The following is an 18,531-nucleotide window of genomic DNA, read 5'->3' as shown; positions in this document are numbered from 1 at the left end:
CGAGTGACCTCTAGTGGTGACAAGTGTAAGTCAGTACAGCACAGAGACAGAATAAGGTTTTTGGACTAGGTTCCCTTTTGTGCTAACTTTATACTGACGTTAGTATAACCCATCTTTTATGTAACCTTGGCTTCCTTCATATACTCTATTATGATTCAAGGAAAACTAAGTAATATTATGCATACACAGCCATGTTGAATAATTTTTTGTGTTTTATTATTTGCACTCAGATAAATTATTTTACTGTATGAAAATATCTGTTTAACAATAACCAAATAACCATAAAGCAAAAGTTTTAGGTCTGTTACTAATGAATCACACTTAAACATATTTGTACGTTTAGACAAATTTAATAAATGATTTGAGTAACCATGACAGAAGAACAGACTGAGCACCCTTAAACTTATACTGTAACACTGCAGTCTGATTCTTTTGCACCCAATAAAAAAAAAATAATAATAATAACACCAACATTAGGAAAAAATACAAATTTACATTAAAAGTGGCCTTAGAGGGAAAATACATTCAATGAATTCTGTAAAATATTGTTTTAGTGTCTACAGATTATGTACTACAGTTAAGTAGAAACACTTCACATACAGCACTTTTATGCAGAGTGATGACAGAAATAAAAATTAAAAAAAGAGACAATTAATATTCTATAGGGAATCCGAATTACAAAAGTGCTGGTGTGCAGGTGTGACTTCGAAGACAACAGATTTTCTATTTCCTACTGTATAAATAAAAATCACATATATATGTATGAAAACACTGCACACTAAAAATGATAAAGAATAGCACCTTAAAGGAGTTATCACAGATAAACAGAGCACCTTAACAAGCACATACACCACCATTCAAAAATGTATTACAAATATGAATAAAAAAATGGTAGTGCAATGTGCAATGGTCCTGTTAGACTCACCGAGTAAAATGTTAACGTTTAGAGAGCTGTTCCCTCACTTTGAGTCACAGATCAGTATAATGCGTATTCATGGTGCTGATCAAATATAATTAAGGTTTAACTGGCCAATCAAATCAAGTGCAGTCAAGTGCAGTCCACTCAGAATATTAATGTGGAGCTTGTAAATAGTGCTTTCTGTTTAAAAATGACAATGACTCCATTCTTCATAGGTACAGAGTCAGTAATAAAGGTAACTGTTTTCCACTGTAGTTTCTAATTCATCCCACACATAAAAAAGAATATGTTAAAACTGGAAAAAAAAATAATAATGTTTTGATTATTCTGCTTCTGTTTGGATCTGTATCCAGCGTGAAGTGAGGTCAGGTATCTAACTTTAAAGTCGATTACTTGAGAGACGTCCAGGGGAAGGGCTTCGACTACGACTGGGCATCTGACAGAGAGACAGAGAGAGAAAGTGAGACAACTCAAAAGACAGCAGAAATTATTTTGTAAGAATTCCACAGTAGAATAAAAGAATTTGCAAAGAAGTTGTACTAACCCACAGACTCAGTGAGGAAGCATGTGCAAGAAAATGAAGAAAACTTAATTTCTAAACTAATGCACACAGTGAATTGTGAACTGTATACTACAGGTCCTTCTGAAATTCCTTCTCAAAAATTAGCATATTGTGATAAAGTTCATTATTTTCCATAATGTAATGATAAAAATTAAACTTTCATATATTTTAGATTCATTGCACACCAACTGAAATATTTCAGGTCTTTTATTGTTTTAATACTGATGATTTTGGCAGGTGATGAAAACCCAAAATTCCTATCTCAAAAAATTAGCATATTTCATCCGACCAATAAAAGAAAAGTGTTTTTAATACAAAAAAAGTCAACCTTCAAATAATTATGTTCAGTTACGCACTCAATACTTTGTCAGGAATCCTTTTGCAGAAATGACTGCTTCAATGCGGCGTGGCATGGAGGCAATCAGCCTGTGGCACTGCTGAGGTGTCATGGAGGCCCAGGATGCTTCGATAGCGGCCTTAAGCTCATCCAGAGTGTTGGGTCTTGCGTCCCTCAACTTTCTCATCACAATATCCCACAGATTCTCTATGGGGTTCAGGTCAGGAGAGTTGGCAGGCCAATTGAGCACAGTAATACCATTGTCAGTAAACCATTTACCAGTGGTTTTGGCACTGTGAGCAGGTGCCAGGTCGTGCTGAAAAATGAAATCTTCATCTCCATAAAGCTTTTCAGCAGATGGAAGCATGAAGTGCTTCAAAATCTCCTGATAGCTAGCTGCATTGACCCTGCCCTTGATAAAACACAGTGGACCAACACCAGCAGCTGACATGGCACCCCAGACCATCACTGACTGTGGGTACTTGACACTGGACTTCAGGCATTTTGGCATTTCCTTCTCCCCAGTCTTCCTCCAGACTCTGGCACCTTGATTTCCGAATGACATGCAAAATTTGTCCAAAAGTCCAGTGCTGCTTCTCTGTAGCCCAGGTCAGGCGCTTCTGTCGCTGTTTCTGGTTCAAAAGTGGCTTGACCTGGGGAATGCGGCACCTGTAGCCCATTTCCTGCACACGCCTGTGCACGGTGGCTCTGGATGTTTCTACTCCAGACTCAGTCCACTGCTTCCGCAGGTCCCCCAAGGTCTGGAATCGGTCCTTCTCCACAATCTTCCTCAGGGTCCGGTCACCTCTTCTCGTTGGGCAGTGTTTTTTGCCACACTTTTTCCTTCCCACAGACTTCCCACTGAGGTGCCTTGATACAGCACTCTGGGAACAGCCTGTTCGTTCAGAAATTTCTTTCTGTGTCTAACCCTCTTGCTTGAGGGTGCCAATGATGGCCTTCTGGACAGCAGTCAGGTCGGCAGTCTTACCCATGATTGTGGTTTTGAGTAATGAACCAGGCTGGGAGTTTTTAAAAGCATCAGGAATCTTTTGCAGGTGTTTAGAGTTAATTAGTTGATTCAGATGATTAGGTTAATAGCTTGTTTAGAGAACCTTTTCATGATATGCTAATTTTTTGAGACAGGAATTTTGGGTTTTCATGAGCTGTATGCCAAAATCATCAGTATTAAAACAATAAAAGAACTGAAATATTTCAGTTGGTGTGCAATGAATCTAAAATATATGAAAGTTTAATTTTTATCATTACATTATGGAAAATAATGAACTTTATCACAATATGCTAATTTTTTGAGAAGGACCTGTATATTGTGGACTATATAGTTTTTCTTGTGTACTTTCGGGAATGTTTAAGGAATAGTTTGCAACAAAATGAAAATTCTGACAATTTATTCACCCTCATTTTAAACCTGGATCAAGCATAAAAGCAGAGGTTTAGCAGAAAGTCTAAGCTGCTCTCTTTCATGCAGTGAAAGTGGATGGGGACTATGGGTTGTCAAGCTCCAAAACGCACCATAAATTAACTATAAAAATATGATCGCTTTGTGTGAGCAACAGGCTGACTTAAATCATTATTCACTGAAAATCTTGCTTGACAGCTTTGGACACAAGTCACTTTCATTATAAAGAAAACAGCACCTTTAAACATTCTGCTATAAATAACTTTATGTCCCATAGAAACAAGAAACTCATACAAGTTTCAAAAAATGTAAAGGTGTGTAAATAATGACAATTTAATATTTGTATGTGAATTATTCCTTGAATTGGAAGACTAACTGCTGGAGTTGTCAGTAGAAACTCACAAATGTGCGGCTGGGGCTTCCTGAGCGAGAGCGAACAGGACTGGAGCTACGACTCCTGCTTCTCCACTAGACAAAACATCCACACAAACATCAGTTCAGTTTCTTTGAAAATTTCTATTCAATTCAGTTCATTAAGTTTTAGTCAGTTTTAAACTCCTAAACATTTTTTATGTTTAATCATTTATAATAGTATTCATTTATATTTATTTATATTTACCAATGTAATAGTTCTTTAACAATAATGCATACAATTTATTAAAAAGTATTAACAAAAATATCCACAAAAAAATTATTTTAGATAAGTTTATTTCTTCTTCTTTTTTTAATTGTTGTTGTGACTAGTATGAATGCTATTTTGATTGCTTTTCTCTGAATAGCCTCCACATACCAGAGCTCCTCTCCTAGTGACCGCCTCTCCCTTCAGTATGACCGTGTCTCCCTCCAACAGTGCAGGCCACACATGATGCGCCACAAGTGGAGCGGTGAACTCCGAGTCAAAGCTGCGCCTGTACCTGAGAGGAAGAGAAGTGTAATATACACCTATGAAAAAGTTCTGGATTTTTAAATTCTGTGTGTGAGGAGATAAAAGGTGCATCTCAAGACCCTTGCTATGTGTTGAGGTGTGTGTGTGTGTGTGTGTGTGTGTGTGTGTGTGTGTGTGTGTGTGTGTGTGTGTGTGTGTGTGTGTGTGTGTGTGTGTGTGTGTGTGTGTGTGTGTGAGTATGTCTGATTTATTAGCTCCACTCACTTAACATCACTGTAGAGTTCTCCATCTGAGCTGAAGGCCAGGTCCAGTGCTGGGTCCAGAGTCTGCATAGCGAATGCTATTCGACATGCTTCCCTAATGAAGCTACTGATCAGAACAAAGTCCACCTCAGGAGGGAATGAGATGCGTGGGTTTACGTTCATCGCATTTATCACATCCTGTAGATGGAAATGAACAATGAACAAATTAAATTTTATTCAACAACACAAAAGAGAACTACATTTATATGAACCTAGCAGTGTTGTTACTTAAACTATTAAAAATAAAATATACCGTTACAATAAAAAATGCTATATAATAAATAGACTTATAATAAATAACAATAAATGACATGAAAAACATTTCGAATTTCAGAGCTACCACAATTAATCACAAAATGTATTGCAACCATGGTCAAACTTACATTAACGCTTGTCTGCACGTCATACAGATCCAGATTTCTCACAATGTAATCCACCACTGCATCCTCCAGACTCTCAGGACCAATGTGAGTGGAGGAAAGTGTCTTCCTCACACGTGATTTAAACTGCCGATAGGCCATCTTGGCAGCCTGGAATGATTCCTTTTTGAAAATACAAATTATTATAATACAGCATATAATACAGCATCAGCATATAATATAATATAATTTCTTTTTAATTTTGGATCAGATTAGTTCAAATTAAGTAACTGCTGTGTTCTTTACTTTACTAAAGCACCATAACTTTATTACTAGTCTACACTAGTGGTTATCACGGGATGGAAATAGGTAACCAGCATTATTCTTACCACAACAGCGATAAAAAGGATCCTCTGGACTGTTTCCAGGTCGTCGATGTATCTGCGCAGGAGACTCTGGGACTCCAGTCTCTCTGTGGCGTACAGGTCTGAGAAGCGGGACACCAGCCGTGCGTGCCGAGAGGAACTGGTGAGCTGTGCGCGTGTAGGAGACTCACCCCTCACAGGGCTAACGGAGCGACTACGGCGGGGAAGAGGACTAGGTGAACAGCTCCTGACCAATCTGTAAATGAGCCAAGAGAGTAAGCTAGGCTTGATTAAGTCTCATTTACTCTAAGCAACGAGGTCAAACGTACCTCTCCTGTAGAACAGTTTTTTCAGCAGTGAGAAACGAGATCTCGTCTCGTAGGATTCTGACCTGCCTCTCATAGTCATCAAGTATATCCAGCTTTCTCTTATACAGATCAACCTGATCTTGAGCAACTCGCAAGCTGACACAAATACATCATTCGGTAATTTAACAAAAAAAATACATTTAAAATTCGCAAACATTTATTGGTAACACTTTATTTTACAGTCCTGTTTCTCATGTACATACTATGTACTTATTATAGTAATTACAATAACTATGTAATAACTAGGTACTAACTCTGAACCTACCCCTAAACCTAACCCTACCCCATGTAGTTACCTTGTATTACCAGAACTTTCTTAGATAAATACACTGTAAGTACACTATAAGTACATGTTAGTACACGTACTGTAAAATAAAGTGCAACCCATTTATTGTTCTTTTATGGTTTAATCCACAAAGAGAAAAACAGACATTAGACAAACGTTCACCATCTCTGACTCACTCTGCCTTTAGATGTAGTATTTCATCCTCTGTGGCCAAGAGGGTGGTTGCAGATTTATTCTTTGTGGAGTCCAGTTCAATCTGGGTGTCAGCAAGCCTGGAATCAAATAAACAATACAACTGACTTTGATTGATTTGTATGGAGTATAAAATGTAACACTGGTTCTTAAGCATGTCTGTATTACAATGTATTGTGTGTTGTGTAGGATCAGGGTGCAATTTGTCAGGGGTTAGGGTTCTGTTTATATGAGGTCCTTAACTTTGCAATCCAATTCACACTTTAATTTACATGTGCATTTATGTTTTCTGAACTAAACTTGAGTACATATGCAGTGCCTCACATATGCAAAGCCATGGCTATAATATCACCGGAGCTTAGTATAACTGCTGTTTTAACCTTGATGACCTACCCAAAAAATTTGAAAAATATGTCAGAAGAGCTTATTATTTAGCAAAAATATGAATAAATATCCAGTTTCCTCAAAATTGACCAGTTTGTAATCCATAATATAAAAGTTAGAAAGGTGTTTACATGAAGGCTTTTCAATCAGATTACTGACAGACTTTTTGGGTGCATGTAAGCATACTATACAGTATATTCCCCAATACCTCTGTTTTTCAACAAATTGCACCCTGATTAGGATGGTGGTAATTTTATCATACAGAACTTCATATCCTTACTGACACTCTTAGCACCAATTATCTAATTGTTAGTAGAATTGATACCGACTCCTGTTTAACTGTGTCCAACTCCATACGTGTAGAACACAGCTTGTCTTCTATTTTGTGCATGTCGCTCTCATGAACTGAGGATAGTTCACGAATCTTCCGATCTTTATCCACAGATTCCTGATTGGCAAACACAAAAGTATACAAGCGCCAACACAGAGAAACACACACATGCATGCAGGTATGGCTACTCAGAATAGTTATTTCACTGATGAACAACCATTATACACAAAACACATACTGGTGGTTGCTAACATGTGGAACAAATGTTAAAGACAGCAGCAGAGTATTCTGGATATCCGTCTGACCTGAATGAGGCTAAGGCTGGTATCTGCGGAGACAGACGAAGCTGCAATGGTGAAGCAAGAGCCAAGCCATGGCAAAAGGCGAGATTTCAGTGTGTCTACACCTGAATAATGTCCCCCTGAGGAAGGAAGAGGACAGAGAATCAGCTTGAATGGTATTGTTAAATGGTCAGCTAGAGGAAATAACCATGTGACATGCTAAAGGTGAATGAGATTATACTGTTAAAGATAGGGGCAGGTCCATTTGTTACCTTCTTGTGCTGTAAGGTTGAGTATGGTGAACAACTGACCCTGAATCTTAGAGGTGAGCTCCACTAGCTCACAGCACCTATTCAGGTTCTGGTCACAAGAGAACACCTGTGAGAAAATATGACCAAAGGATGTTATAAGATGAGGTATAGGAAGTTAGTATGAAACTAACAGCGACAAGTGAAGCAGCATTTGTGGAAACGCCCCCAAACTGCAGCAATGGGCTGAATCGGATATCGCACTTCCTGATCAAGTAGTATGAAAACAATACCTTTTCATTTTTGCCATTGCAATAATGCTTTGCTAATAGTGACAAATAGGTATACAAAAACTCATACTGATATTTCAAATTACATATAGGCTATATTTATGCATTTAGCAGATGCTTTTATCCAAAGCAAGTTACAGTGCATTCAGGCTATTACAATATATATATATATACACACACACACACACACACACACACACACACACACATATATATATATATATATATATATATATATATATAAAACTTTGTATAATGACATGGGTATGACACAGGTATTACAAGGAGAGGGTGACTTATGAAGACATAACCCATGTCCCCATTTTTCTAAACGCTTATAAATCATACAGAATTTGTTTTTTTGAGAAAGTAAAAATGCACAAAGTTTCCTGTGAGGGTTAGGTTTAGGTGTAGGGTTGGTGTAGGGCCATAGAATATGCAGTTTGTACAGTATAAAAACCATTACGCCTATGGGATGTCCCCACTTTTCACAAAAACAAACGTGTTTGTGTGTGTGTGTGTGTGTATATATATATATATATATATATATATATATATATATATATATATATATATATATATATATATATATATATATATACTAATAACTTTTAATTTAAGTGTAATTTTTACATTTCTAATTAAAACAAAATAGCTTCTTGTCACACTTATTTTGAAGTAAAACTGCTTAATTTTTAAAGAAATTGTAAAAGAGTATGTCAAACTACTAAATTTCAGTTAGGGTCCGACCCACAAAAATATCTGAATTACTAAAAACATGTTTAGCATATAAAAAAAATAATTTGGGCTAATCTCTTCTCGACACATTCTACTTGACTTTAATTTCTTAACGTATTTTTATAGAATAAATTAATGATAAATAAAATAAGCTACGCTTCACTGACCCATGTGTAGTTAAAATCTAAGTCCCTATAGATTGTACATTTTGAAGATGAATTTTAATTGCACACGAAGAGAGTAGAAACTCCACCCCCTCCATTCGGAAACAAAAGCCTGACGGGAGCGCGCACGTTTGCTCTAAGCCAATCAGAAGTGCTCAGGAATGGAGTCCCAGTTGTCCTGACAACGAGCGTCCATAGAAACCAAACTCTGCCGCAAAAGCAATGTAATAAAGCAAATATTACGACTCAAGTCTGTTGTTATAAAAGCACAATGCAGGACACCATTGCGCATATTAATTCAGGGAGCTTGGCAACGACTCCAGTATATTACTGCCATCTAACATCTTACGTCAGGTTACTGTGCATTCTGAGTTGTGCAAAACTCTATATAAACTCGAAAACTCGAAATAGTTTAAATACATGTGGAGAAAACAGTCCCCAGACAGTGTCTCAAATACCACAACCTGAAAACAGTGCATCCTGAATTTGTGCACTTGATATTATACGCATACCTGACTAAAATATAAAGTCTACTACTATTGTGGTTGATCACAGACTAAGTGCAGCTTGAATTATTGATGACTTACTTGATAGTCTTTGTACCAAGCTTCAAGTTTGTCCTGCAAAACACCATACGGAGATGAGTTGACCAGTCGTCGTAAAGTGTCAGCCATAGCTGCAGATCTCTGCTGTAATCCTGCTTCAGGACGTCCCAGCGCACTTAATCCAGCGCGAGACTACGCTCTTTGTATTTATACTGCTCGTAAAAGCCCACCATTCACATCCTCAACCTTCGCCGAAACCATGGACGCGCTTTCAGTTGTAGCAACGGTTTACTAGACTTCTCAGTTTGAGGAAATATAGCTGTATAAGCACAATGTGGACAGCCTAAACCATACGAGCTGGGTTTTTTTGTAACACGGCCTCTTATTATGTTACTCGGTGTCTCCGTCTGAAGGTGAAGCTCAGTTCTCAGTGATGAAATCTCACACTGTTAAGTGGGTGTCAGATGCCAAGTGCAGGAAGATCTTTATTTACATGCTCTTGAAAGACAGGTGTAATGCCTTAATTGATTTTCCATCATTTAAAGTTATATCTCGTGTCAAAATTACAAGCCTCTGGATCCTGATCTCAAATTAAATGAAAATAATGAAATTTCTAGTATTGCATTGTAACTGTTGCAAGACTTCATTAAGTTATCCCGCAAGTGTGACCTAGTAAAACAAAGAAGTAACACATTGGTTACTAAAATAATTCAATAAACGTTAAATAAATAGCATAACTGCAACACAAAACACCCAAATGCACACATAACAGATCCCTTTATATTTAAATAAATAAATAAACAGACAGGGAAACAGACAGTTTACGCAGGAAAAAAAAATGACTCATTTAAAACAATTGTAACAATATTTTACTGTAAAAGTAGTCTGAAAATTCTTAGTTAATTCATAATTTTACTTTTTGGGGGATAAAAACATATTTAACAATATATTGTATATATGTCTTTGGTTGTCATTCACCATTTGTTGTATTTTTTCTGTTAATACTACGAACATTTTTTCTTCAATGTAAACAAAATTGTAAAAATATTTGATGTAAAAACATAACAGAAAAAAATATTTTAGCAGGCGTTTCTTGTCATTTTCATTTTATGATATGCTCTAGTACTTTCCTTATACGGCGAGTCACAACCGTCTATGCTCATCGTCATAACTGGCTCTTTATAGCGGAGGAACAAACCATCTCACATAGTTAGTGCTCCCTTAAAAGTAATTAATTTCTTCAACACTAGCCTATATTTATGGGAAATTTCATTCTAAATTTTATTTAGCCAGGATTGAAGTGAATCATCCACGTGAAGGTTTGTCAGTTTGGAACTATTGTTTGTATAACGGTTCCCTCGCAGTGGTTTCTCCTCTCCTGTGTGTGAAGCTGTCAGTGCTGCTGTATGGGAGAGAGAGGGAGGGTCAACATGGCGTCGGAGCAGGTCTGTTTTCAATGTGAATTGTGAATGTTTTCTCATTTACAGTGCTTTTCAAGCGAGTTTGAGCGTTAAAACGAGCGATGTATAATAACTTTAAGACTGTAATGATGTCTATGTCGATGTATGTGAATGAATAACGACCATCTGCGCGATTTATGCCCAGTCCGTTTATGGAAAAATGGACTCATTATTGCAGGGTTAGAGTTTGCTGTGGTTATACTGGAGGGTGATGCTTTGGAGCTTTAAAATAAAACCATTCCCTCGTGTTCAGAGGAAAGGGCTGCGTGTCATTTATTTTTAGGCAGACACAGTCAGACACACGGACTCGTCTGCTGCATTCCTGAAGACAGCAACACTGCTTTCTTTTTTAGCCGCCACACTAACAGCACGAATGTGCTTATTGTTAATTAATGTGTAGTGTTAGTTAAATCTAAAAGAATACGCATATAGCTGGGGAAAAAGAGAAATTGTTGTAATAGGATGAGATTTATGTTATTTTTTGCATATTCCCACATCAGACAATCAGACTCCCTTGTACCGAAAGTAACTCAGGTTTAAAATCAATTGTTGCTATTTAAGTGCTCTATCCAAAATTGTATATACTAAATACTCCAAGAGATAAAATAGAACAAACTATTAAGTACTGAGAATATGAAGTATTATTATTAAACACTATGATACTAGTCCCAAAAGTATTACAGCATGTAAGACATGCTTAAAACAAACATTGAGTTACATGATTAAATATAAATGGTTAAAATATAATAAAATATTAAACTGAAATGATATTTATTGTAAGCATATTCAAAATAGATATGCTAGGAATTAAATTATACAACGTGATAAAATGTTATTACATAAAAGATATGTGTTGTTTAAATTAAAATTTAAAAGTGTTTTGACATTGTTTGGTTGTCATTCATTAGTGAACATGATAAATGTTTCTATATAGTTAGTTATTATGCCATTACACCTGTGTGAACTTGAGGATAACTGAGTTCATGTATCTGCTAAAAATTAACCTTGAAAACAGTTGGTTGAATGTATTTGGAATAGAAATACTCAGAAAAATGTTACATTTTAAGTGTGGCTTAAGTATATGGGCTCCCATAATAATTGGATACGTACTGGCATAATTTAAATTTTACACCCAAATATCTTAATTGTAATTTAGCAAATTATTTAAGTAAAGCTAGTGGAGTACTGCTATATTTTGAAGGGGTTCTTGTTTGGTAATCCTCTTGTGGCAGTAATGGAGTGTCTAGTAAATGTGCAGTAACAGACAATAATTGTACCAACTAATGTACCATCTTATTTTTCCTCATATCCAAAGGAAATCTCAAATGCACCGGTGAAGAAGTCTATGAGGGAGAAGGCTATCGAGCGCAGATCAGTTAATAAAGAGCACAACAGTAATTTTAGGGCTGGATATATTCCGATTGAAGAGGAGAGACTTCACAAAACAGGACTGAGGGGTCGCAAGGGCATCATTGCCATTGGCATAATCATCCTCCTTTTTCTGCTTGCGCTCATCAACCTCATTGTGAGTTTACTGGTTCTTTGTTGGGTCTGTGATACTAATATGATAGGATATGCTATCGTTTTATACTATATTTAAAATTCATCATAGCATCAAATAATGTTTTTAAAAATATCATATAATTTGAGTTAAATCTCTACTGCTCACTGAATAAAGAGACTGTTATACATTATCTGTGTTTTCTAGATAACGCTGGTGATATGGACAGTGATACGGATAGGTCCTGGAGGTTGTGAAAGTATGGAGTTTCATGAGAGTGGACTGCTACGCTTCAAACAGAAGGCCGATATGGGCGTGATCCATCCACTACACAAGAGCACAGTGGGCGGCAGGAAGGACCAGGACCTCGTCATTACTGGCAACAATAACCCAGTCAGTCAGCATAGAATCTGACTTTCTTTCAACAAGTCTGTATGCTCTGAGTGATGACATGAGAAAGTGTATTGATTTAGGTGTTCTCTGTGTGAGTTACAGGTGGTGTTCCAGCAGGGCAACACCAAACTTTGCTTAGAGGAAGATAAGACGTCTATCGTCAGCGATTTAGGCATCTCGTTCACTGACCCCCGCACTCAGACGACTTTCTTTAGCACTGACTTTGACAACCACGAGTTCCACCTGCCCAAAGAGGTCAAGGTTCTCAACGTGAAGAAAGCCTCTACTGAGAGAGTGAGCAACAGACCTGACTCAATAATTGAGTAGAATCTTTATCACACGGCATACATCACTTACATGTCAGGACAAGTCTTATCTATGGAAAGTCTTAATATGAGATTTATGATCGTCTTAATCTACGTCTTTTGATTAGTCAAGCCTGAGGTGTGTTTGTACAGTGACTCACTGCCATCTTTTGCAGATCACCAGCAATGCATCATCTGACCTCACTATCAAAGGTGATGGTAAGGCCATTATTCGTGGCAACGAGGGAGTTTACATCATGGGCAAAACTGTGGAGTTCAGCATGGGTGGGGACATTGAGCTAAAAGCAGTAAGTAGTTAAAAGCGTTGAAAAGTTTTCCTTAAATTTGTATATGCAAGTCAACTTAATTGACATTTTTTTCTAGGACTGTCAAACAATTGGATGTGATTAATCACATCCAAAGTAAAAGTTTGTGTTTACATAATACATTTACTGTGTATATTTATTGTGTATATATAAATACACACACATACACATACATGCAGTGTTTGTCCCCTTCCATATTAGGGGGCGACCCGTCCCTCCAACGACACCCCCCGCCCCCCTGGAAGGTCAAGTTGATTTTATTTAATATATTATATTATTTTCTCTACAGGTAAATAATATTAAATGTACCTTTGTTCTTTTATTAAACAAACTAAATAGCCTCATGTTATTTATCTTATTTAAACGATGGAATGTCATTCCTGTCTCAACATTATATGGTCACGCTCTCTGCATCGTGCACAGCGGAGTTCCCCCGATGCGCACGCACGCACACACACACACACACACACACACACACAATACATGAACAACAGTTACAGAACTGCTCTGAGAATCACTACGTGACCATTTTACAATTTAATTTAAATAAAATATTCTAATATCATATACACACAGAAATGTAAAGGTATTCATGGCAACCCATCAAAATAAAAGTTCGGTTTAACTTGAATACATTGCAGCAAAAATATATTACTGTTGTTCAGTAGAATGTGCGTAATAGGCTACTACTATTACTATTAAAATTATTAAAACCTTAATTTTAATGAATAATTATACAATATTTCTTCACTTTTTTAATTGTAGTATTAAATCTCCTTTATTTACCAAAAACTAAATTTAATGTCATTAATTAAAAGATAAATTAAATTACTGTTTTATTCCTAAAAAATGTAAATACACAACACAGAATTTCTGAGGGAAAAAATCATTAGGCTATTGTAAGAATACATGAAACTTGTATTTATGCTTTCAAATAATTAGACATGCTAAAAAACAGAATTTGATATAAATAAAACATAAGGATGAAAATAATATAAATTGATATTAAATTGTTTAAGTTTTATGATTTTTTTTTTTTGATAAATACAATTTAATTTAACCATTAAAAAGGAGTCCAGAAATATAAAAACAGAAAAAATAAACAGAACCCCAAGCCATAAACCTATGGGAATCCAGGTGTGTGTGTGTGTGTATGTATGTATGTATGTTTAAACATTTATTTTGGATGTGATTAATACACACACATACATATACAGGTTCTGGTCATATAATTAGAATATCATCAAAAAGTTTATTTATTTTACTAATTCCATTCAAAAAGTGAAACTTGTATATTAAATACTTACATTACACACAGACTGATATATTTCAAATATTTATTTCTTTTAATTTTGATGATTACAACTAAGGAAAATCCCAAATTCTGTATCTCAGAAAATTTGAATATTACTTAAGACCAATACAAAGAAAGGATTTTTAGAAATCTTGGCCAACTGAAAAGTATGAGCATGTACAGCTCTCAATACTTAGTTGGGGCTCCTTTTGCCTGAATTACTGCAGCAATGTGGTGTGGCATGGAGTCGATCAGTCTGTGGCACTGCTCAGGTTTTATGAGAGCCCAGGTTTCTCTGATAGTGGCATTTAGCTCTTCTGCATTTTTGGGTCTGGCATATCATATCTTTATACCATAGATTTTCTATGGGGTTAAGGTCACTGTGTGCAGGTGCCAAGTCCTGTTGGAAAATGAAATCTGCATCTCCATAAAGTTGGTCAGCAATAGGAAGCATGAAGTGCTCTAAAACTTCCTGGTATAAGGCTGCGTTGACCTTGGACCTCAGAAAACACAGTGGACCAACACCAGCAGATGACATGGCACCGCAAACCATCACTGACGTGGAAACTTTACACTGGACCTCAAGCAACGTGGATTGTGTGCCTCTCATCTCTTCCTCCAGACTCTGGGACCCTGATTTCCAAAGGAAATGCAAAATTTACTTTCATCAGAGAACATAACTTTGAACCACTCAGCAGCAGTCCAGTCCTTTTTGAAGTGAGATGCTTCTGACGCTGTCTGTTGTTCAAGAGTGGCTTGACACAAGGAATGCAACAGCTGAAACCCATGTCTTACATACGTCTGTGGATAGTGGTTCTTGAAGCACTGACTCCAGCTGCAGTCCACTCTTTGTGAATCTCCCCCACATTTTTTAATGGGTTTTGTTTCACAATCCTCTCCAGGGTGCGGTTATCCCTATTGCTGGTACACTATTTTTCTACCACATCTTTTCCTTCCCTTCGCCTCTCTATTAATGTGCTTGGACATAGATCTCTGTGAACAGCCAGCCTCTTTTGAAATGACCTTCTGTGTCTTGCCCTCCTTGTGCAAGGTGTCAATGGTCGTCTTTTGGACAACAGTCAAGTCAGCAGTCTTCCCCATGATTGTATAGCCTACAGAACTAGACTGAGGGACTATTTAAAGGCCTTTGCAGGTGTTTTGCGTTAATTAGCTGATTAGAGTGTGGCACCAGATGTCTTCAATATTGAACGTTTTCACAATATTCTAATTTTCTGAGATACTGAATTTGAGATTTTCCTTAGTTGTCAGTCATAATCATCAAAATTAAAAGAAATAAACATTTTAAATATATCAGTCTGTGTGTAATGAATGGATATAATATACAAGTTTCACAGAGTTAGTGAAATAAATCAACTTTGATTATTCAAAGTTGATATTCTAATTATATGACCAGCACCTGTATATAATCTAAACATAAATAAGAGTGTGTGAATGTTGTTTTTTCTATTTTGTGTGCAGGAAAACAGCATTATTCTGAATGGCTCAGTTATGTTCAGTCCTTCACGTATACCGAACTCCTCTTCAGGAGGAGATCTGTACTTCAATGAAGGGCTGGAGAGGTATAAACTTTGCATGTGTGCAGACGGGACACTGTTCAGAGTGCAGGTCAAATACCCCAACATGGGCTGCCAAACATCCGACAATCCGTGTGGAGCAGCACACTAATGAAAGAGAAAGGAATACCACTGGAAAACACATACAGATGCTCATTAATGCCTTCATATGAATATTTAGTGTGAACTGCCAAAATATACAAAGATGGAAATGTTTAGTTTTTTATTTTCTGAAAAACTGGATAATAATTATAATATTAGTGTATACACATGCAATACACAAAAAATGCACACTATCTGCCCTAACACTCCCACCCACTAGGACAGTTTTTTTCTACAAACCCACTCAGCTTTATTAGCGTTCTAAGAACACACACATACACATACACGCATACCTCTATGATAATGGCTCCCTTATAACCATAAATCCGACCCAGCACAAACAGTACTCTTTTCTTTTATGGCTGAGAGCTTTCTGTGCATTGTCATTGGCTCACTTCAGTGTTTTACAGCCTTTAAGCTTTCTGCTTTTAGCCTTCATTGCATGTGCTTTTTATATTGTATTGTAACAGAGTAATTGAGTCCAGTGATTTTTTGATCAATATTATTACTCTCTTTTACTATCCCCTCCTGTCATTAATAACCATCAAAGGGGCACATAAAAAGAGGGGTGTTGTTTGACTGATACAAGTGTTAAAATAGTTCGGTTATAAACCTTTCTCCATTCTTTGGTCTGAAAGACTAGTGCTACATGGCCAAAGTGACTTCAGAAGAGGGGATTTAAAGTGGCCAATATTATTCAACAGCTCAGATGTCATTAAGATTTTTTCAGGGTTGGTTTTTATAACACAAATGTTTACTTGGTCATGATTTTGCCTTTTTCTTTTGTTTGTTTTTTGTTTTTATCTACACTGAAGCAGGATCAGCACAGCAACTGCATTTTATATAAGTAACACTATAAGTCTGATCCTGAAACAGTGGATAGTGATGCATCACCATGGAGCATATTTTCAAGGCTTGTATTATAGTGCCCAATCACCTTCTTAATGAGAAATTACTATGAAACATTCAGAGGTGTTTACCAGTATGTTATCTTTTAATAAGATAAAAACAGGAAACTTCTATGATATATAATTGAGTTACCTGAGTGTGATATGTTGTGCAATATAACCTTCTTGGCCTAGTTCATCTGGGTACATGTGTGGTATTTATTGTTATTTCTGAACACAGTATTATTGTGATGTCCAAACTAAAAATCTTTAGAGACTGTCAGATGTGGCTTTCTTTTCAGCCCTATAATGGATTAGTCTGTTAATCTGAAACCATCTGATTATCTGTGGTTTTAGATCTTTTCAACATTGTCAGAAGGGAAGTCACAAAAAAAAATGCTTTCATATTGCAGTGTTTTTGTTAATAAATGCAAATGCGGTTTTGATTGAAAAAAACTGTGTATTGTGATTGTTGGGACTTGGGACTGTTAGATGCATTCATCTCAACAATAACAAATACAGCTGCTAACTGTATCATGTGACAACTGAGTTAAGATATTAAATTATTTGTCAATTATTAATTTTGGTCAATAAGCTAGTGGCAATTTACTAATATATCTGCATAGATATGTAAAAACTTATTCTTATGTATTGAACATTAAATATGATTTTTATTTATAAATTGTATTTTCATTCATTTGACTTTTTTAACATTCTTAAAATGCTTGGGAGGGAGCAAACCTAAGTAAGACATTAACTCGGGCAAGTTAGTGATTGTAGAAAGATTGTTCTTTATGTGTGTGTCTCTGGTGCCATAATGTTATTCAGACTTTGATCTTAGGGAAGTTGGAGATAAAGTCAAAGAATTTCTCAGTTGGTCTGTGTTTGTTGGTAATTATCCAGAGTTACAGACAGATTGAGCCTGAGCGGAGAACTGCTACCCTAAAAGGTTAGTTTTAAACAAATCTACTATGTATTTTTCATACAGTCTATCTGAGAGTTGTATAAAAGTTTTATATTAATTTTCCCTTAAGCTTAGGCAAGTACAGGATTAGTGTTTAATGATTTAGACTCTCTTTAACTATATGTGTGTGTGTACATATGATTGATTTTGTGATGCCGTATTGGATTTCATGAGGGAGAGAATTTCTTTGCTTTCATCCTAACAGCTCAGTAAAAATAAAAAAGCATGTCTTTTCTATCTATATAGCACCATACTAATGTGAGTATGCCATGTTCTGTAAGGATTACTTTTTCACTTCTCCAATCTGTTATTTGTTGCTTATATCATTCAGGGCTGACTATAATGTCAGCGTACATCTCAGTGCTTGGTGTGGCAGTGTTGCTCCTCCACCTCTGGGGGACACATTCTTTCCCCACCTCTGCCTGTCCTGTTCCCTGCCTGTGCCAGCACGGTCCACTCCTGAACTGCTCTTCTTTGGGTCTGACTGAGATTCCCAGACACATCCCAGCAACTGCGGTTTCCTTGAACATATCCAATAATGCCCTGGGTTCTCTGGCTCCTCTCAGCTTTGGTCATTTAAAACTGAAGGGACTTCTGCACCTTTGGGTGGGAAGTAATGCTCTGGAGAGCCTGTCTCTGATTTTGAAGAAGGACCGGTCAGGCACTAGGACCCTGTCAAGTGGAGAACAGGAATGCATGTCCTGGGCACCTGACCTTCAGTTGCTGTCTGCTGAAAGAAACCATCTAAAAC

General features: G+C 36.6%; 2 protein-coding genes across 2 annotated transcripts; one reads left to right on the top strand and one right to left on the bottom strand.

The window, feature by feature from the left end:
* Window positions 1-330: 330 nt before the first annotated feature.
* Window positions 331-9,479, bottom strand: spata18 (spermatogenesis associated 18). The gene is made up of 12 exons (XM_059512946.1): window positions 9,017-9,479; window positions 7,262-7,367; window positions 7,014-7,129; window positions 6,707-6,825; window positions 5,978-6,073; window positions 5,477-5,611; window positions 5,172-5,403; window positions 4,807-4,965; window positions 4,386-4,561; window positions 4,026-4,149; window positions 3,638-3,703; window positions 331-1,355 (listed from the first exon to the last, which is right to left on the bottom strand). The coding sequence occupies exons 1-12, from the start codon at window positions 9,101-9,103 to the stop codon at window positions 1,299-1,301; spliced, it is 1,473 nt and encodes a 490-aa protein (XP_059368929.1). The 5' UTR covers window positions 9,104-9,479; the 3' UTR covers window positions 331-1,298.
* Window positions 9,480-10,198: 719 nt separating this feature from the next.
* sgcb (sarcoglycan, beta (dystrophin-associated glycoprotein)) lies at window positions 10,199-17,272 on the top strand. The gene is made up of 6 exons (XM_059512945.1): window positions 10,199-10,419; window positions 11,750-11,959; window positions 12,143-12,328; window positions 12,431-12,622; window positions 12,810-12,941; window positions 15,733-17,272. The coding sequence occupies exons 1-6, from the start codon at window positions 10,381-10,383 to the stop codon at window positions 15,937-15,939; spliced, it is 966 nt and encodes a 321-aa protein (XP_059368928.1). The 5' UTR covers window positions 10,199-10,380; the 3' UTR covers window positions 15,940-17,272.
* The last annotated feature ends 1,259 nt before the right edge of the window (window positions 17,273-18,531 follow it).

Source organism: Carassius carassius, chromosome 27, assembly GCF_963082965.1.
Source record: "Carassius carassius chromosome 27, fCarCar2.1, whole genome shotgun sequence".
Taxonomy (NCBI): Eukaryota; Metazoa; Chordata; class Actinopteri; order Cypriniformes; family Cyprinidae; genus Carassius; species Carassius carassius.
The sequence above is the reverse complement of the archived record's forward strand: the minus strand, read 5'-3'. Positions and strand labels throughout refer to the sequence as shown.

Coding starts and splice junctions, on each gene's coding strand:
- spata18 (XM_059512946.1), bottom strand. CDS start 9,103: ATGGCTGACACTTTACGACGACTGGTCAACTCATCTCCGTATGGTGTT. Junction 7,368..9,016: donor CTTGGTACAAAGACTATCAA/GTAAGTCATCAA, acceptor ATTTTCTCACAG/GTGTTCTCTTGTGACCAGAA. Junction 5,404..5,476: donor AAAACTGTTCTACAGGAGAG/GTACGTTTGACC, acceptor GCTCATTTACAG/ATTGGTCAGGAGCTGTTCAC.
- sgcb (XM_059512945.1), top strand. CDS start 10,381: ATGGGAGAGAGAGGGAGGGTCAACATGGCGTCGGAGCAG. Junction 10,420..11,749: donor TCAACATGGCGTCGGAGCAG/GTCTGTTTTCAA, acceptor TCATATCCAAAG/GAAATCTCAAATGCACCGGT. Junction 12,329..12,430: donor TTACTGGCAACAATAACCCA/GTCAGTCAGCAT, acceptor TGTGAGTTACAG/GTGGTGTTCCAGCAGGGCAA.